The 20,061-nt window shown below is 54.2% G+C and overlaps 1 protein-coding gene and 1 long non-coding RNA gene across 7 annotated transcripts; one reads left to right on the top strand and one right to left on the bottom strand.

The window, feature by feature from the left end:
• Positions 1–1,848: 1,848 nt before the first annotated feature.
• On the bottom strand, positions 1,849–16,958 carry LOC147348931 (uncharacterized). Of its 5 annotated transcripts, none has more exons than XM_086362891.1 (7): positions 16,925–16,958; positions 15,190–15,328; positions 13,638–14,225; positions 6,151–6,211; positions 5,372–5,512; positions 4,534–4,584; positions 1,849–2,485 (listed from the first exon to the last, which is right to left on the bottom strand). In XM_086362891.1, exons 5-7 carry the CDS (start codon positions 5,477–5,479, stop codon positions 1,991–1,993), a joined length of 654 nt encoding a protein of 217 aa, XP_086219017.1. In that variant the 5' UTR covers positions 5,480–5,512; positions 6,151–6,211; positions 13,638–14,225; positions 15,190–15,328; positions 16,925–16,958; the 3' UTR covers positions 1,849–1,990. The 5 variants fall into 5 exon arrangements, with proteins under 5 accessions (XP_086219017.1, XP_086219016.1, XP_086219015.1 ...); XM_086362890.1 differs by having other exon boundaries at positions 6,131–6,211; positions 13,638–13,744; XM_086362889.1 differs by having other exon boundaries at positions 13,638–13,744.
• LOC147348932 (uncharacterized) lies at positions 3,692–6,529 on the top strand. Of its 2 annotated transcripts, XR_015149407.1 has the most exons (3): positions 3,692–3,980; positions 4,275–4,335; positions 5,941–6,149. It is a non-coding gene; the product is annotated as an uncharacterized LOC147348932 (long non-coding RNA). The 2 variants fall into 2 exon arrangements; XR_015149408.1 differs by lacking the exon at positions 3,692–3,980 and having other exon boundaries at positions 4,314–4,638; positions 5,941–6,529.
• Positions 16,959–20,061: the final 3,103 nt, after the last annotated feature.

The following is a 20,061-nucleotide window of genomic DNA, read 5'->3' as shown; positions in this document are numbered from 1 at the left end:
GGGAGCCCGCATGACTCCGGCAGCCCGGCTGGCCCGCCCCAGACCCGTGACGCGCACCTCCGGGGCCCAGCCATGGTCCCTCCGCAGGGAGCCCGCGGCCTCCGGGCTCTCCGTCCCCACGGTCCTGGGGTGCCAGGCGCAGCCTCCTGTGGAATGGGTTCCTGGTGCGTCCGGATCCTCGAGAGCTCCCGGTGGCTGGGTGACTGGCCGGGCATGGCACCAGCCCTGCAATAAAGACCTGCTCGTCCTGGTGGGAAGCGAGCTCGACTCCAGAGGGACAGCCTGAGGCCCCACAGCACCCCCTATCTAGCCTTGTCCCCCCAACCCCAGACAGCGGACGGACCGCAGAGCCAGAGCTGCCACCCACCTGGCTCCGGGACGTGCCCTCTGGGGTCCCTTGGGCGGCTGAGCGCTGTCCAGAGCTGTGTTTGACTGAAAATGGGGGCCCATTTTGAATGCTTTCCTCTAAGCCAACAAATACAGCTTTTGGTGGCTCAGACGGTAAAGCGTCTGTCTACAATGTGGGAGACCCGGGAAGATCCTCTGGAGAAGGAAATGGCAATCCACTCCAGTACTATTGCCTGGAAAATCCCATGGACAGAGGAGCCTGGTAGGCTACAGTCCATGGGGTCGCAGAGTCCGACACGACTGAGCAACTTCACTTACTTGCTACTCACTCTCGTCACCCAGAGTATTTAGCAGTGCCGCAGTCTCTCGCCCGGAAGCTGCTAACACCGAGGAGAGCCCCCAGAAAGCCTGACCCTCCCGTGCCCACCCCATTTACAGTAGGTCCCGAGCACAGAGGCCTGTTGGTGCTGGGCAGGGATTCCCGGTGCAGGAGGAGGACCGCCGTCTTCAATGCCCCAAAGGCCTGGCTGGGGAGGAGGGGCCGCTGCAGCCGCCAGACCCTGGTGCCCGAGTGTCCTGGGGGTGGATGTAGGGCACCGCGGGCCCAGGACCCCACCAGGAGTGCCTGGGGCCCCTTACTTGCTGCTTCCCAGCCTCACCCTGACGTGAGCTCAGTTTAGGGGGTCCAAGGAGACCCCACTTAGATCACTCCTCACTTGCCTTTGCGGGGTCAGGCTCGACAGTAGGCAGAGCTGGCAGAAAGGGGGCCCAGAGGGGACCTGGGGGAGGGCAGACAGCACCTCCTGGGCACCCCTGCCCACCCAGTGCCCTGGAGAAGCCTCGGGGGTCCACCCCGGCCAGGAGGGATGAGACCACGCGCCTCGCCTCAGTGGACTTCGCTTTGTTGGAACTGTGTGTCCCTGGGCAGCAAACACAGCGAGGGGGACTCCGATCCTCCCTGCCAGGAAGGTCTTAAAAGGCTGCATGAGAAAAAGGAAAGCACCTCCACACCCAGGTGTCACCCCACTGGGGCCCTGATCGCAAGACACCGCGCTCAGCAGACCCTGTCCCCGAGGGGAGACGCAACCGGAGAAGCGGGTGGGGTGGAGCAGAGGGAGGCATCTGAGGCCAGGGCCAGCCCCAGGGCTGCTGGGAGAATCCCTCCTGCGGCCTTGCCTCCACCCCAACTGAGCGCCCTCCACGTTCCAGCTGTTCTCAGCGACCCCCGGAGCCGATTCCTCGGCCGCGTGTGAGGAGCTCTGGGTGAATGAGTCACAGCCAGGACCGAGGTGGGCTAGAGGGCCACAGGCCCCAGCCTCTGAGTCCAGGTTTAAAAATACATACATATTTACTTAAGGGAATTCTCTGCGACTCAGGCCGGGGAGGTGGGGCCTTTCCTGAGCTGGAAACCATCTTAGCGCAGTGGTGGGGCCCAGAGGCGTTATTTACAACATAAACGAGTAACCCGCGCATCATCCGCAGACCATCAGCTCCTGAAACTTCATGATACATTTCCATTGTTTGAACAAGAAGACACAAAAGGAGCCACATGCTTCATGGAAGCTCTTTTTGCTATGCTCATCAACGCTGTCCTCGCCTCCGAGGCCCTGGCCCATGTCACCTATCGCCCCGCTCACCTGATCTAGGCCACACACTGCTTCTTTCGCTTACTCTTCTCCGGCTCTGCAAGTAAAAGTTCCAGTTTCCTCTTGGAGAGGGCAAGCTTGGGCCCCCTGTCCCTCTCAGTCCCGAGTCTGGGGGGCGGCCGTGACCCTCTGGTCCTGCCCTGGGGTCTGACAGCCTCGGGGGATCCCCGGTCTTCCTCCATCATCCCCGAGTCCTCCGGGGGTCCCGGCAGCCGGGCCATCCTTCCCCGCGCCTCCAGGCCACCGGCCTCCGCAGGTTGCATGTCCACGTCGCTGGCCTCCGGGGCTGCAGGGGCCCAGCCTGTGGCCGTCAGGACCAGGACTGGAAGGTTCGCCAAGAGGGGGTCTTCTAAGCTCACGTCCCCTGGACCCCTGGACTTGAGCGTGTGCAGAGGCCCATCACAGTTTGCAGCACCCAAGGAGCAGCTGTTGAAATGACAGGAGGTGTGACCACGGGCGTCTTCCCAGTCAGCGTCGTAAGGATCTAAAAGCTGATGACAGAAGGGTTTCTGAGCCGGCGAGCAGGGGAATCAAGGAGAACACACGCCTTACACGCATAAGTAATTTCTTCCGTCATGGACCTTGGCAAATTGTGCACGATCTGCCCTGCAAATAAATCTTCAAAAATGCCTTTGATAAGGGCTTCTCTGGGGGCTCAATTGGTCAAGAATCCAATTGCCAAGGCAAGAGACATGGGTTTGATCCCTGGTCCGGGAAGATCCACACGTTGAGGAGCAGCAAAACTAGTGAGAAGGCCCTGAGCCCTGCGGCCCAGGCTCTGCGACAGGAGAAGCCACCGCAGCGAGAAGCCCACGCACCGCTCTCCACACTTGGAGAGGGCATGTGTGCGGCAGCGAAGACCCAGCGCAGGCCAAAACACGTTTTAAATTATTTTTTAAATGCGTTTGATAAGGACTTCCCAGGTGATCCAGTGGCTAAGACTCCATGTTCCCAATGCAGGGGGCCCAGGTTCAATCCCTGGTCGGGGAACTAGATCCCGTGTGCCACATAAGCATTCACACACCACCATAAAGATCCCGCATGCTGCAGCTAAGACCCAGGGCAGCCACATAACTAAATATTTTTTAATGCATTTGATAAATATCCCAGGAGCCTCCTAAAAGCCCGAGGGTGCCCCACTGTGCGGGTGTCTCAGCCCAAGCCCCATCGTTTAAAGCCCCCCTTCCAGCGCTGGCAGCCCCTGCCCACCACCTCAGTCTGAGCTCATGTTCCTGCTCTGACCCCGGTGAGGGCCTCGCTCGGGCCGCCCCGGGCCCCTGACCGGCCTGCTTATGCAGGCCGTGGAGCCTCAACAGCCTCCACCGCACAGGCCGCCCAAGGCGCCGAAGGAGGTGGAAGTGAGTCTCTAGAACAGTCACTGTTTCCAAGGTGCCCTGGGGGGTTCCTGAAGGCCGACCACAGGCCCATCAGGGCCAGGCGACACCCCAGAGCAGCCAAACGTCTCCCCCGACCTCTACCGCCACAGCCAACGGTGGCTGCAAAGCTTTCTGGACCCTCCTCACACCACCTAGGGACTGAAAGTTCTGTTTCTTACTCTCTTTCACTCCTGCCCCGGGGCTCTGGCTGGAAAGGGCTCTAGAGAAAGCCCAGTTGCCCAAGATCAGGGACGACCCCGTGCTGCACGGAGACCCTTCCAGACAGGCTCCAGCTGTGAGGACCCACAACCCACACGACTCGACCTGTGAGCACCTCCCTCCCCGCTGACCCGCGGCCTCTGCACAGAGGGACCCCAGGCCGAGTCAGCAGGGGGACCCCCCAGGGGCCCTTTCCCTTGGGTGGTGACAACCCCCGAGAAAGCTCACTTGGTCTTTGGACAGCTGACATTCATTTACTCCAGAAGGAGAAATGAACGTAAACACCGTAATCTACTGGCAACCATAACCATTGCGGGGCCAGAACCTGGTCAGCATCGCTGGAATTCACAAAGCAGACACTCGCTCTTGTGAGCCCACCCCCAGCAGAGCAGTGAGTGTCCCCGGGTGTGGGGGCGGGGGTGCCGTGAGGGCCTCACGTTGCTATAAGCCCACAGAATCTGTCCTGGCAAACCAAGAAACGCCCGGCCAGGCCCCCCAGTCACTGGTTTTGGGTAGACGGACTTAGCAGCACGCCCTGCTCTCCAGGGGCACCTGGCGTTGTAAACCACCAGGAGGCCAGGGTTACCTACACCTGCGTGATCCCTGAGAGTGAATTTAATTTGCCTGAGATTCATTCTGAGATTGACTCATTGCAAACCCATGGTCTCCTCAATCTATCTTCCAGGCAAACTACATGAAGCCTTTTGTTCTTACTTAAAAACTTGAAAGAGGAGCAAACAATCAAGGTAAATGTCACAGTGAAGCTTTCTCTAAACTGTAGCCGCGCCGCTGGGCAGGGCAGAGGTCACGGAGCAGGCCTGCGACGGCCTCCCGAGGAAGGTCTGCAATGCTGCCCTCGGCCTGGCCTCTGGGAACTTGGGCTTGGGGGCCCAACCGTCCTCAGAGACAGGAGCGGCTGCTGGCTGCCTCGTTCAGGGACGTACCTCTCTCCAGATGCCTTCAACAAAGTCCAGATGATTCTTCTTGTGACTGGCCTGGAAAAACAAGGGGTTTGGGTCATCCTCTCTAAGAGGGAGGGCGGACAGCAGGTTCGTATTCAAGGGCAAGGATCCAGGGGCTCACTGCCCTGGCCAGTGGTCCTGTCCTGCCCTGCCCACATTCATGGACGGTAGCCCGCGGTGGGTGGTGACAAGGAGAGCCCGCTCCCAGGAAGCTGAGCACAGGCAGGGACCCTCCTTCAAGAGTGTGTTTGTAGGACTTTAGATGAAAACCTGGGCCACTCAAGAGGGGAAAGCAGAGCCAGGAATGTGGCCAGGACAGAGACTCGGCAGCCCACCATCGCTCGGGAAGCCCCGGGAAGGGCCTCCCGGCTACACAGCATGGGGCACCTGTGCTGCACCCAAAGCCAGAAGATGGTGGAAGGTTCTAGGTCATACACCCCAAACCCTCCCTTTGCAGACGCAGAAGCCGAGGCTCACACAGGGGCCAGGCCTTGCTCAGGGTCCCTGGGAAGAACCCAGGGCTGGCATCCCATATTCCAGAACCTTCCCCTCTAACACCAGGCTACCGGGAAAAGCAACTCTTGTTCTTCATCAAAAGACAGACTCTCAAAGGACAGGAATTTGAACATTGCTAGTTGGCAGGGAAAGAAAAAACCTGAGAAGGTGATGCCAAGAGCCGCAGAGGAGACTAATTCCAAGAAGGGGGTGGGGTCCTGGCAAGGGCTCCTGCTCTCTCCGGGGTGGGTCCGAGTCTGCCCTGGCCTCCAGTCCCCTCCGCCCTCCCCACCTTGTCCCTGCCTCGCCAAGAGGGGAGGGGTACCTTGAGGCGATGGAGCCTGTTTCTCTGCCTCTTCTGGAAGCCGGCCCTGGTGCTGGCCGTGAACGCGGCCCGGATGCAGCTGCGATGGCCGTTCCGCAGACCAGCCATGGCTCGGGGGCCGGGGGTGGACCTTTCACTTAACTGCAGAGCATCGGGGACAAGGCACAGCTCAGTGGTTGCGAGGGGTGGGGGCGGGCTGACCACAGGGGCGTGGAGGGAACTTTCTGGGGCCCCGGAGCCGTTGGTCTCCCCTGGGCTGATGCAGATGTCACAAGTCAGAACTCTTTGCCAACGGGGTGACTGTGAGTGAGAGCTCAGCAGAACAAACCCAGGGAGTTTTCAAAAGTTTTTTAACTAAAAGGAAACCCACAGGCAGCTGGTGGCCTGGGAGGGCCGTGCGCAAACAGCACCTTGGTGAGGGGAAAGCCCCTTCGCACCCGGACACCCAGTCGTGTAGAAGCTCACGGGCAAAGTCACACGTCCTTGACACTGAACGTTCCAGGTTGGAGCAGGGAGGGGGTCACACACTCAGCTCCCGTGCCCTCCCCGCTTTGGTTTGTTTTGAACAGATGAGAAAAATAAGCCCCGATTGTGGACTGACGCGCCCAAGGTGACAAACCCGGAGAGCACTCCCTCCCGCCCCCTCCCCCAGAAGCACCAGGTCATCAGAAACATTTGACAGTTTTTTAAAAACCATGCAGCCCAAGAAGAGCAGAGAAAACATCCACTGAAAACAAGACAGATCATGGCGCGACTTACTGAGACGAGAGACTACACACCTCCCTGCTGGTTCATGTCACTTGCTTCCCTCCAGAATCCCGGGGGTCGGCGCCCTGGGCCCTGCAGGAAACACCTCTGTTACAAAGACGCACCGCCCACCACCCATGTGCCCGCGTGGTCGACTCAGGGGCCCCACACCAGACTCCTGGGAATACCAGTTCTGAGGCAGAAACAGGAAAAGCTACAAATCAGACCCTAAAGCACCATACGCATTAGCATTTTATTTATTTTTTTAAAGATGCTTACTTAAATTTATTTTTAACAGTTTATTTTTTGGCCATGCCACATGGCCTGTGGGATCTTGGTTCCCCAACCACGTATGGAACTGGGCCCCCCGGCAACAGAAGTACAGACAGGGGAGCCCCTCATTTTTTTTTTATTTTTTGGCTGTGCTTGGTCTTTGTTGCTACACGAGGGCTTTCTCTAGTTGTGACAAGCAGGGGTCACACGCGGGCTGCTCGCGGCGGCTTCTCGTTGCGGAGCTCGGGCTCTGGGGCGCACAGGCTTCAGTAGCTGCAACAAACGGGCTCAGCTGCCCCCTCGGCACGTGGAATCCTCCCAGACCAGGGATGGAACCCGTGTCCCCTGCCCTGGCAGGCAGATTCCTAACCTCTGTGCTACCAGGAAGGAAGTCCCTGCATTCGCATTTTAAAGGCTAGAAAAGCTCCCGGTAAAGTCCAAAACTCCCTTTTTTCTTTTTCATATTAAGTCCATAAATTCCATACATTCGGATATCATTAGTTGTCCCCCAAAGTCATTTTTCTGTCCCAGGATCCCACCCAGGAGACCCTATCACATTTAGTTAATGTCTCCTGAGCCTCCTCTTGGCCGTGATTGTCTCGGACGCTCCTGCCGTTGATGACCCTGACCGTCCTGGTGGGCTGTCCCTCAGCTGGGATCTGCCCCTGCTCTCCCATGCACACATGGGGTCCTGGGAGTGGGAGGACCACCTGACGTGAGGCGCCTTCTCCTGTCGAGGGCGTCACGGGAGGCGCCGTCACCCTGGCGTGTCCCATCGCTGGGCTGAGGCCATGCCCCGCAGGCTTCCCCCGGACAGGGACCTGGTCTCACCGCCCTCTCCATCCTGCCCTCTTTGGAAAGAGGGCCCTCTGTGGAGCACCCGCTCGCTCGCGGAGGGTTAGGCCGGCGCCCTCGGAGGGCAGCAGCTGCCTAAATTTCTCGGCTGGGGTGGTTTTTCTCCCACCTGTTGATTTGTTCATTGCTTGGCATCACCCACTCAGTGGACATGAGTCTGAGCAAAACTGCAGGAGATGGTGAAGGACAGGGAAGTTCTCGTGCTGCCGTCCATGGGGTCGCAAAGAGTCGGACACGACTGAGGGACTGAACGACAACTGATTGCTCAATCACTGATTCATGTCAGCATGCACTCATTTAATTCTATATTTGTTGTTCTTCAGTTGCGTCCAGCTCTTTGCAACCCCACAGACCTCATCAGGCCCAGCTTCTCCGTCCTTCACCATCTCCCAGAGTTTGCTCAAACTCGTGTCCATTGAGTCGGTGATGCCATCCAACCATCTCATCCTCTGTCGTCCCCTTCTCCACCTACCTGCCCTCAATCTTTCCCAGCATCAGGGTCTTTTCCAGTGAGTCAGCTAGTCCCATCAGGTGGCTAAAGTATTGGAGCCTCAGCTTCAGCATCAGTCCTTCCAGTGAATATTCACGGTTGATTTCCTTTAGGACTAAGTGGTTTCATCTCCTCGCTATCCAAGGGACTCTCAAGAGGATTGAGACTTTGTACTTCAGTCAGTTCAGTTGCTCATGTATGTCCAACTCTTTGCAATCCCATGGATACTGCAGCACGCCAGGCTTCCCTGTCCATCACCAACTCCTGGAGCTTGCTCAGACGCATGTCCATCGAGTCAGTGATGCCGTCCAACCATCTCATCCTCTGTCGTCCCCTTCTCCTCCCACCTTCAATCTTTCCCAGCATCTGTACTTGGGTTGTAATAAAGACGACGTCATTTATGTTGTCCTGACTTTGGCTGGAACTTTAGTTGGCTCCTGTGTCCCTCTAACAGGACCAACCCAAATTAATTTTGATTTCCAGGAGAATACACGCTGTGAGTTAGTTAGGACTCTCTACGGGCTTCCCAGGTGGCACTGGGGGTAAAGAACCTGCCTGCCAGTGAAGGAGACATAAGAGATGTGAGTTCGATCCCTGAGTTGGGAAGATCCCCCGGAGAAAGAGAGGGAAACCCACTCCAGTATCCTTGTCTGGAGAATCTCATGGACAGAGGAGCCTGGCGGGCTACAGTCCAGGGGTCAGAAAGAGTTAGACGTTAGACGCGCTCTCTAGGCCAAAGTGAAACAGGAGAGAGGGGGCAGAGCACAACCTTTGGGAGAGTGACATTGTCTGAGGGCTTAACAGAAGCTGATAAGAGTCAGAGTCACAGAGAGTCAAGACAGCAAACGATTCAACAACCCTGATCCTTAGTGCATGCTCAAGCTAGACGACACACCCAGAGATGCCAGGACCGTTCCAACGCAGACCATCAAAGGCCAAAAAGTGGGCGGTGGCCCAATTCCTGGAAATCTCTGCCCCCTCCCCAGAATGGTTGGAATGATCCTCCTCGCATAGCAGCTGCTCCTACTGGCTGGGCTCTGTTCCCCTACACACACACACACACACACACACACACACACACAGACACACACACTATATGTCACCAGGGGGATATCCTAAGGGGATGTCCAGGACCCCAAGGTCTCAGGGCCAGCGCCCCACTCGCTGGCCCAGCAGCTTCTCCAGCAGAGCAAAGATACAAATTCCCAATGCCCCAGGATTCTCCCCTCCCCCTCCCCGCACACCCTCACAGGTTACACTAAAAAGCCCTTATCATGCAGATCTACTGGAGAATTCTTTGAAACCAAACCTATTATTATTGAAGCCACAGGGTTACACAGACCTTTCAGTCATTCCTGGCCACTCCTTCCAGACCCTTCTTCTGGAGAATTCTTTGAAACCAAACCTATTATTATTGAAGCCACCGGGTTACACAGACCCTGCAGTCCTTCCTGGCCTCTCCTTCTGGACCCTTCTTCCGAGTCAAGGTCAAAGTGGGCCTCAGGCAGGCCCCAGCCCCAATCCCCACCCCGGCCCTCCCTGCTCTGCCCGGAAGGGGGCTCTGCCCCAGGATCCCAGGCCCATTGCAGCCACCGAGCAGCTCTCCTTGAGCCTCTCTGCAGCCACCCTCCCCTCTTCCTGCCCCGACAGTTCAGTGCCTCTGCCGAGAGACCACAACCTAACCCAACTGACAACTTCTTCGGGTGGCCCCACTCCGGGAGATGTTCGAGGGCTTTCTCTCCGGACACTTCCTGAGGAAGAGTTAGAAGTGACCCTCTGTGCTGAGAGCCAGCCACACAATTGCCAGTGCAAGTCCTGTGAGTCCCTGCCCACCCAGCATCTGCCCGCTGCACACACCTGTGTCTGCACATGGTTACATGCACACACACACCCATGAACACACACACACACACACACCTGTGCTCACACACACAGGCCGCACCCACAGGCCACTCCCCGCGTCCATCGCCAGCACCACTCCTCCGGGCCCCACCGCCCAGCCTGCTCTAGGGTCCCTAATAGGTTCTTCCAAATTGACTCAGCCAAGATCAAATAGCTGATCTTTCCCCAGAATGGCCCCACTGGGGTCCTCCTAGCTCGGTGAAGCTACAACCTTCCCATCATATGACGACCCCTTTCTCCCAAGCCCCACATTCAGTGACCAACCACACGGATTGTGCTTCCCATGAGCCCAGAATTCAGCCACTGCCCTCCTTCCCTGACCCAGTCATTCTCTGCATCTCCTCACTGGCCTACCCAACCCCCAAGCCCCTCTGGGCCCCTCACCACCACCACCCCGCCCCTCACCTAGCCCTGCCCAGTCCTCAGCCCAGAGCAATGCCCTGCTACAGAGGAAGTCCCAGCCCTGCCCCTGCACCCAGCCCTCCCCCAGCTCTCCCGTAGCGCCCACCGGGTCCCTCCCACCCCCAGGGCTCAGCCTCCCTTGACCTGCACCTGGCGGCCCCTCCCTTCTATCCTGTCTTACTCAGTCAGTCAGGCCCCTCTCTCTGCGACTGCAGTAGACAAGCTTCCCTGTCCTTCACTGTCTCCCGTGTCATTCAGGTGCTAAGTCCTGTCCGACCCCTTGGATGGCAGCACACCAGGCTCCTCTGTCCTCTACTATCCCCCAGACTTTTCTCAGACTCATGTCCATTGAGTTGGTGATGCTATCTAACCATCTCATTCTCTGTTGCCCTCTTCCCTTTCTGCCCTCAATCTTTCCCAGCATGAAGGTTTTCCCCAGTGAGTCAACTCTCTCATCGGGGGGCCAAAGTACTGGAGCTTCAGCTTCAGCATCCATCCTTCCAGTGAATATTCAGAGTTGATTTCCTTTAGGATGGAGTGGTTGGATCTCCTTGCTTCCAAGGGGCTCGAGAGTCTCCTGCAGTTCCAAAGCATCGGTTCTTGATAGAGACGCCTCACCTCCTATGTGTTAATCTTCCCCGCCTTCACTGTCGGTTCTCTGGCTCACACACAGGCTGCGCATCTCCTGGTCTTCATCTCTAACCTTCTCTGTACCCTCCTTGCCTGTCTCCAGGCTCTGCAGTCCCTCCAACCAGCTCACACTCGCCCGGGCTTTTTACTGCTGTGTCCCCCAAGCCTGGCCAGTGCTCAGCGAGTGTTCCCGGGGTAAACCACACCTGTATGCTCCACAGAGGCCTCTCACCTAGGGTGTCCCAAACCAAAGGCTCTCCCCGCAAGACATGCCCCTCCTTTCCTGTCTCCACTGAACCTAAAGGGGCTCCACCATCTTCCCGGACCCCTAAGCCAGGAACCAAAAAGATTCTCCTGGAAGCTGAAGAGTTGCTGGGCCTGGGACCAGACTTCCTGGGCCCCAAACCCAGGTCTGCTACCAACCTGGCTGCAGGACTTCAGACGTCTAAAGGAGCTGCTCCTTGGAATCCCTGGCAGTCCAGTAGTTAGGACTTGGCACCAGCACTGCCAGGGCCCAGGTTCGATCCTTGGTTGGGGAACCAAGATCACACAAACCACATAGCAGGCCAATAAAAAAATAGAGTGCCTTCTCCCGACTCACATACAAAACACAAACAGACCCAGAGACTCAGAAGACACAGAAAGCAAACTGTGGTTACCAAAGGGGAAGAGGAGGGATACATGAGGAGTTTTGAATGTAACAAATATTGTTGCTGTTCAGTCGTGTCCCCTTTGTGATCCCATAGACTGCAGCACACCAGGCCTCCCTGTCCATCACCCTCTCCCCGGAGCTTGTGCAAACTCATGTCCATCATGTCAGTGATGCCATCCAACCATCTCATCCTCTGTCGTCCCCTTCTCCTCCTGCCTTCAATCTTTCCCAGCATCAGGGTGTTTTCCAAGGAGTCAGTTCTTCGAATCAGGTGGTCAAAGTATTGGAGTTTCAGCTTCAGTATCCGTCCTTCCAATGAATATTCAGGACTGATTTCTTTTAGGACTGGTTTGATCTCCTTGCAGACGAAGGGACTCAAGAGTCTTCAACACCACAGTTCAAAAGCATCAATTCTTCTGTGCTCAGCTTTCTTCACAGTCCAACTCTCACATCCATACATGACCACTGGAAAAACCATAGCTTTGACTAGACGGACCTTTGTTGGCAAAGTAATATCTCTGCTTTTTAATATGCTGTCTAGGTTGGTCATAGCTTTTCTTCCAAGGAGCAAGCGTCTTTTAATTTCCTGGCTGCAGTCACCGTCTGCAGTGATTTGGGAGCCCAAGAAACTAAAATTTGTCACTGCTTCCACTTTTTCCCCTTATATTTGCCGTGGAGTGATGGGACTGGATGCCATGATCTTAGTTTTCTGAATGTTGAGTTTCAAGTTGGCTTTTTCACTCTCCTCTTTCACCCTCATAAAGAGGCTCTTTAGTTCTTCTTCACTCTCTGTCATTAGAGTGGTATCATCTGCATATCTAAGGTTGTTGATATTTCTCCTGGAAATCTTCTTTCCAGTTTGTGATTCATCCAGCCTGGCATTTCACATGATGTACTCTGCATATAAGTTAAATAAGCAAGGTGACAACATACAGCCTTGACGTACTCCTTTCCCAACTTGGAACCAGTCCGCTGTTCCATGTCCAGTTCTGTTTCTTCTTGATCTACATACGGGTTTCTCAGGAGGCAGGTAAGGTGGTCTGGTATTTCCATCTCTTGAAGAATTTTCCATAGTTTGCTGTGATCCACACAGTCAAAGGCTTTGACATAGTCAATGAAGCAGAAGTAGATGTTTTTCAAGATGGTAGGAGGGGCAAAATCGTGTTTAGAATCAAACTTCATACCCACCAGAGACACTTAGAGGCCGAAAGCAAAACCCTTGTGTGCACCAGACCCAGGGACAGGAGCAGTGACCCACAGTAGACTGAGACAGACCTGCCTGTGAGTGTCTGGGGGCCTCCTGTGGAGGCACAGGCTGGCAGCCGTCTGCCGCGGGGACAGGGGCTCCGGCTGCAGCACCCCCGGGACGCACGGCGTGTCGCATGAGTCCTCTCGGAGGAGGAGGTCACCATTAGCCCCACCACAGAGCCGCAGGGCAGACCACCCACAAATTGGAGATTAATTATGCCGAAGAAGTTCTTGCACTTTTGCAAGTTCTAGGGCCGACAACAGGTTTCCCAACCTGGAGATGCAGCAAAGGGACTGAGAACCCCCAAGAAATATAAGATATGCCTTCATGTTAAGTCACTTCAGTCATGTCTGACTCTTTACAACCTCAGGGACTGTAGCCCGCCAGACTCCTCTGTCCATGGGGATTCTCCAGGCAAGAATACTGGAGTGGGTTGCCATGCCCTCCTCCAGGGGCTCTTCCCAACCCAGGGATGGAACCCAGGTTTCTTATGTCTCCTGCATTGGCAGGCGGGTTCTTTACCACTAGCACCACCTGCAAAGCCCATAAATCAACTATACTTCAATTTTAAAGCAAATGCCTGCTGACATGTCCCTTGTGGCCCAGTGGTAAAGAATGTGAATGCCATCGCGGGGGACACGTGTTCAAGGCAGGGGACACGTGGGAAATACGATCCCACACGCCTCGGAGCAACTAAGCCATCACGCGGTAACAACTAAAGCCCGTGTGCACCAGGGCCCGTGCTCCACAGGTCACCCACTGCAAAGGGTGCCCACGGGCCACACCTCAAGAGTAGCCCCTGCTCAGCAAAACTAGAGAAAACCCATGCAAAGCAATGAAGCCCCAGCACAGACATAGTTTTTTAAATGCCTGTTAACAAGGCAGAAAGAGGGAAAGGGGGCCTTCCTAATCAGTCCAAAGAGACTGGAGTGGCCTCCTCTCTGCAGCCCAGGTTAGCTGGCTCCCTTCTCCTCCCTGCCTGGACCTGCCCTGGCCCCCTACGCTGGGAGGAGCGCCCTGGGGAACAGGCCAGCCTCCAAACTGGAGCCCCTGTGAAGGTTCCTACCTGGAGTCCAGGAGCAACCAGGAGCAGAGGCTGAAGAGAGAAGGCGGAGGTGAAGTCCAGAGGGCCGGCTTCTGAGAGCAGAGGAGTTGGGAGGGAGCGACGCTGGTCTGAAGAAGAGAACAGAGAGGCAAAGTGGTCCTTGGCCAAAGAGGGGCTCAGCAAGTCTACTCTCAAGATCCGCCAAGAAGGGGAGAAGACATTGTGACCCTCCTCGCCCCCAGCAGGGGGCCCCACGGATGAGGCACGCTGGGGATGAAGGGGTCTGGGAGGCAGAACAGGGCATCTCTAACTTGGCCTCCGTGCTTTACTCAATTTTGCGTTTCTGCTTGAAAGGAAAAACACACTCAAAAAGCTCTCCCTTAACGATATTCAAAAACTAACCAGCAGTTCAAAGCAGGCATCTTTTCCTTGCAATAAAATTTGCCCTGAAAGATTTCCCAAGCTCCTCTTCCCCCTAAAGTGGTTTCTAAGGCATCACGGAAACGGTCTGTCATTCCACAGGGTGCTGGGTCTTTATGTCTCTGCCCACGTGAAACCAAGATCTGGGTCAAGCTTCGAATATCTGAGCACCTTTCCTGGACTGGGAACCTGAGAGAGCAAGAAGTCTTTGAAGGTCAAATTTCCAAAGATAAACTCCTGCACACACACACACACATACACACACACACACTGACAAGAAACAATCCTGGATCTGTACATCTTCCAAGGACACCTTCACAAGCTCAACTCCCATCCACTGCACCAGAGCAGGTGCTCAGGAAATACTATTGAAGTGTAATAAGCTAACGGGAGGCCAGAAGGTGGAACATTACCCCCTGCACCTCCTGGAACCCTCTGGGACTTCCTTGGCAGTCCAGTGGTTCAGACTCCTCGCTTCCACTACAGGAGGCATGGGTTTGATCCCTGGCTTAAAAGAAAAGAAAGGAAAAATGCACACTCCAAAGAATTATGTTCTGCCTAGTATATTCGGTCAGGTTCTTGTGAAGAGGCAGGGACAGTAAGACCTGTATTTTCATGCACAAACTACAGGGAAAGTTTCTTCTGTTTTTTTCCCTCTAGTGTTAACTGTTTAAATACATATTTATTTATTTATGGGCATGCTGGGTCTTCGTTGCTGCTCAGGCTTTTCTCTACTTGCAGCGAGCAGAGGCTGCTCTCTAGCTGCGGTACACGGGCTTCTCATTGAGCTGGCTTCTCTTGTGAAGCAGGTTCTAGGGTGTTTGGGCTTTGGTAGTTGCAGCTTCCGGACTCTAGAGCAAAGGCTCAGTAGTTGTGGCTCAGGGGCTCAGTTGTTTAGCAGCATGTGGAATCTTCCCAGAGCAGGGATTGAACCTGCGTCTCCTGCATTGACAGGCGGGTTCTTTACCACTGGGCCACCAGGGAAGCCCTCCAGCTTTAACTTTTAAGATGAACCCCCTTCATACCACACTTGGTATTATTTTGACCAGACGCTTTTGGGTGTAATTATTCTGAGATAAAGTTTTTAAAAATGACAGTGGATTTTTTTTTTTCATTTTGCAATCTCCTGTCTGAAAAACAGATCAAAACTTACAACTCCAAGACAATGTTGACCAAGCTGTAAAGGGAGAAGCAGTTTCAGAGGCGGCCACATCTCATGGTAACTTGTGTGTGTAGGTCGGCCTCTCCAGAGCTCCCAGGCTCCTCTCAGAATCCATCAAGGTCACCCAGTTCTGCACCCAAAATAAAAGAATTCCCATTCAGGCTGAAGGAACCCACAGAAAAGCCAGAGACCATCTGAGGTTTTCTTATTATAAATCAGTTTGTCTAGGGAAAACTACAGGTTAGAATAATATTTTATTTATTAAATAAATGCAGTTTTACATGCAGATATTAATTTTGTTGTTGTTTAGTCACTAAGTCGTGTTGTATAGTCAGTCTTGGCGAACCCCATGGATTGTAGCCCGCCAGGCTCCTCTATTCATGGGACTTCCCAGGCAAGAATACTACAGTGGGTTGCCATTTCTTCCTCCATCAGACCTTCCTAACCCCGGGATGGAACCCAGGTCTCCTGCTTCAGGTAAATTCCTGAATTCTTAGAATTCTCCTGTGGGTTTGGGGCAGGGGAATCTCCAGGCTGCTAGAGGTCCCAGGAAGGAGTGGGGTCAGCCCAAGCTCGCCCTCCCACTCGCACCTGCTCAGGGCTGGCCCAGGCCGCCCCACCTTGGCAGGGAGCTGCCGGTGCCCCTTCGCAACCCCTCACTCCACGCCTGAGGAGATGGCAGCGCCTCAGCCTGCACCAGCCCTGGGCAGGGGGGCTTGGGGAGGACAGAACAGCTCAGTTGGAAAAGGATCCGCCTTCAAGGCAGGAGACCCGGGTTCAATTCCTGGGTCCGGAAGATCCACTGAAGAAGGGAAAGGCTACCCACTCCAGTATTCTTAGGCTTCCCTTGTGGCTCGGCTGGTAAAGAATCCACCCGCAATGCGGGAGACCTGGGTCCGATCCCTGGGTCGGGAAGATCCCCTGGAGAAGGGAAAGGCTACCCACTCCAGTATTCTGGCCTGGAGAATTCCATGGGCTAGTCCATGGGATCCCATACTCCATGGGATCACAAAGAGTGGGACACGAGCAACTTTCACGTTGCTTCACTTCAACAGATATTTCTCCTTAAGCGGGAAAGAAAGGGGGCTGTCTCGGAGGCAGGGACCCCAGTCCCTGGGAGGAGGAACCATCCTCACTCCTCATACCCAAGATGGCTCCAAAGTGCTGGCTGGGCAGGGTGAGGAGCCGCCCACTCTCACTGTGGGGTTTCTTCACGCCCCGGAGTCAGGGGCCCCCACCACCAGGGGAAGGTCTCTTCACTCCCAAAGGCAGGGCCCACCTCCTCCCCGGGACTGGCGGTCCTCCCCTCACGGGGCAGGGAGCCCACGCAGGGTCTGAGCTCTGCTGTCTCGGGCCCCTCCTGGCCGCTGGGGCCTCTTGAGGCCCCGCCGCGACCTAACGCGGCTGGCGCGGCTTTAATGGCCCCCCTGCGCGGGCGGCAGGTGCGGGGAAAGGCGCCCCGTGCGGGGCGGGAGCGCCTGGAGGCGCCTGTGGCCGCCCACCTGCGCCCACCTGCACACCTGCGCCCACCTGCCCGAGATCCGCAGCGCCCCGTGCGGCCTCCAGGAGCAGCGAGGAACTGGCTCTCAAGGGTGACTCCGAGGGGGCGGGTTGTTTACTCAAGTCGGGGCCGGGGGGACCCTTGCTCAAGCGAGGCCGGGGCCGAGGTGCTGTTTATTCAGAGCAGCTGGGGTCGCAGGGCACAGCACTGTCACTGAAGGCCTACCTTCTGAATGGCATGTCCATTTTGTTCCCAGTGTGACCATCCACTGGGTCGAGAAGGAAGGTCTTGCGGCCCGACCGGTGTGACGTCACAGACATCTCCATGACAACGCATCCTGCGCCTCTCCACCCGCCCGCGCCCCCAGCGCTCCGGCGGTTCGACCTCGCGGCCCCTTTGCGAAGCTCGTGTGAACCCGCTGAGCTAGGCTCCCGCGTCCCGGCTCCACTCGCGGACACAATGTTGCCGCAAAACCTTGAGTGACTCCCCGGTGCTAGGGGATGACCCTCAAACCGTAACCCCACGTTCCCTGCCGGCGGCATCCAGACCTAAAAACCGCGCCTGCCCCCACCTCTCCTTCCAGATGCGGGAAGTTACCGAGATCCCTCCCTCCCAACCTCCCAGGGCTCTGACTTCTGCTGGAAAGGCTTCCCTCTCCTTGCCCCCACCCCTGACTTTTTATCCTCTTCCTCTTAGTTTGGCACCTCCTCCAAGAAACCTTCCTTAACCTGAAAGTCTTGGTTAAGAGCCATTTCTCTGCACTCTCACCCACAGCAAGCCAGACCAGCCTGTATAGAAGCTGCCTGCTGATTTCTACCTGGTTCACTAGACTGGAGCCAAGGAACTTTCAGTCTTAAGCCCCGCCATGTGCTCATTGTTCAGTCGCTAAGTCCTGTCTGACTTTCTGACCGCATGGAGTGCAGCACACACCAGGTTTCCCTGGCCTTCACTATCTGCCATTAGAGTGGTATCATCTGCGTTGTTGATATTTCTCCTGGAAATTTTGATTCCAGCTTGTGATTCATCCGCCCTGGCATTTCACATGATGTACTCTGCGTATAAGTTAAGTAAGCAGGATGACAATATACAGCCTTGATGTACTCCTTTCCCAGTTTTGAACCAGCCCATTGTTCCGTGTCCGATTCTACCTGTTGCTTTTTGACCTGCATACAGGTTTCTCAGGAGACAGGTAAGGTGATCTGGTGTCCACATCTCTTTAAGAATTTTTCAGTTTGTTGTGATCCACACAAAGGCTTTAGTGCAGTCAATGAAGCAGAAATAGAGTTTCTCTGGAATTCCTTTGCTTTTTTGATGATCCAAAGGATCTTGGCAATTTGATCTCTGGTTCCTCTGCCTTTTCTAAATCCAGGTTGTATATCTGGAATTTCTTGGTTCATGTACTGCTGAAGCCTGACTTGAAGGATTTTGAGCATTACCTTGCTAGCATGTGAAATGAGTGCAATTGTGCAGTAGGTTGAACATTCTTTGGCATTGACCTTCTTTGGGATTGGAGTGAAAACTGACCTTTTCCAGTCCTGTGGCCACTGCTGAGTTTTCCAGAGTTGCTGACATATTGAGTGCAACACCTTAACAGCATCATCTTTTAGGAGTTGAAATAGCTCAGCTGGAATTCCATCACCTCCACTAGCTTTGTTCATAGAAATGCTTGTTAGGCCCACCTGACTTCACATTCCAGGATGTCTAGCTCTAGGTGAGTGACTACACCATCATGGTTATCTGGATCATTAATATTTTTATTTTCTTTTTTGGTATAATTCTGTGTATAATTGCCACCTCTTAATCTCTTCTGCTTCTGTTAAATCCTTACCATTTCTGTCCTTTATAGTGTCCATCCTTGGATGAAATGTTGCCTTGATATCTCCAGTTTTCTTGAAGAGATCTCTAGTCTTCTCCATTCTATTGTTTTTCTCTATTTCTTTGCATTGTTCATTTAAGAAAGCTTTCTTATCTCTCCTTGCTATTCTCTGGAACTCTGCCTTCAGTTGGGTTTACTTTTAATTTCTCCCTTGCCTTTCACTTCTCTCCTTTCCTCAGCTATGTGTAAAGCCTCCTCAGACGACCACTTTGCCTTCTTGCATTTCTTTTTATTGGGGATGGTGGTTATATGCACAGCACAACTGCTCAAAAGTATTTGTTTTTCAATGAATGATGAAAGGAATTACCAAATTAATATGCCACAAATAATATTAGCTTCACAGTCACTAAGTATTTAAAATTGAAATATAGTCGATTTACAATGTTGTATTTAATTTCCGGTGACAGTGATTCAGTATTTTTACAGATTATGCACCATCGTAGGTTATTTACAAGGTAACGGGTTCAGTTACCTACGCTATACAGTAAATCCTTCTTGCTTATCTGTTTTATAGACAGTAGTTTGTATCTGTTAATCCCATACTGCTAATTCATCCTTCCCCCTCCCCTCTGCCCTTTGGTAACCACTAATTTGGTTTCTATGCCTGGGAATCTGTTTCTGTTTTGTATATACATTCATTAGTATTATTTTTTTAGATTTCACATATAATTGATATTTGTCTCTGTTTTTCTGACCTATTTCATTAAGCATAGTGAATAGTGAAGTCGTGTCTGACTCTTTGCGACCCCGTGGACTGTAGCCTACCAGGCTTCTCCGTCCATGGGATTCTCCGGGCAAGAATACTGGGGTGGGTTACCATTTCCTTCTCCAGGGGATCTTCCCGACCCAGGGATTGAACCCGGGTCTCCCTCATTGGAGGCAGACGCTTTAACTTCTGAGCCACCGGGGATAGTCCACATTACCACAAATGTCAGTATTTCACTCTTTTTTATGGCTGAGTAATAGTCCACTGTGTGTGTGTGTGTGTGTGTGTGTGTGTGTGTATTCCTTAAAGGTTTCCATGTAGAAGATCATGTCATCCACAGAGATCACTTTTACTCTTCTCTGTCAGTCAGGGTACTTTTTATATTGCCTAACTGCCCTAGCTGAAACCTCCAGGATGGTGTTAAATTCAGGTGGTAAAAATGAACATCCTGTCTTATTTTTTCATTTTTATTTACTATTATTTTACTTTTGGCAGCTCTGGGTCTTCATCAGAATGCTTTTCTCTGGCCGAGGTGAGCAGGGCGGCCACCCCGCTCGGAGCGCCGGCTCTCGCTGCGCGGCGTCTCTCTGTGCAGGGCACGGGCTCTAGGGCCCAGGCTCAGCAGTAACGGCACACGGGGCTTAGTCGCTCCGTGGCATATGGAGTCTTCCCCCACCAGGGATCAAGCCCACATCCTCTGCATCAGCAGGTGGATTCTAACCCACCACAACACCAGGGACGTCCCATCCTGCCTGGTTTTTAATTATGTATTTTTCATTG

The sequence above is a fragment of the Bos grunniens genome, chromosome 21, assembly GCF_055505025.1.
Source record: "Bos grunniens cultivar Pamir isolate PY7600 chromosome 21, Bosgru_T2T1.0, whole genome shotgun sequence".
Taxonomy (NCBI): Eukaryota; Metazoa; Chordata; class Mammalia; order Artiodactyla; family Bovidae; genus Bos; species Bos grunniens.
The sequence above is the reverse complement of the archived record's forward strand: the minus strand, read 5'-3'. Positions and strand labels throughout refer to the sequence as shown.

What these genes read in the sequence shown, in the direction of transcription:
- LOC147348931 (XM_086362891.1), bottom strand. Translation starts at nt 5,479, where the DNA reads ATGGCTGGTCTGCGGAACGGCCATCGCAGCTGCATCCGGGCCGCGTTC. An exon ending in ACAGGCTCCATCGCCTCAAG is followed by an intron (nt 4,585 to 5,371) that starts GTACCCCTCCCC and finishes TTGTTTTTCCAG; the next exon opens with GCCAGTCACAAGAAGAATCA. An exon ending in TTGAAGGCATCTGGAGAGAG is followed by an intron (nt 2,486 to 4,533) that starts GTACGTCCCTGA and finishes TTCTGTCATCAG; the next exon opens with CTTTTAGATCCTTACGACGC.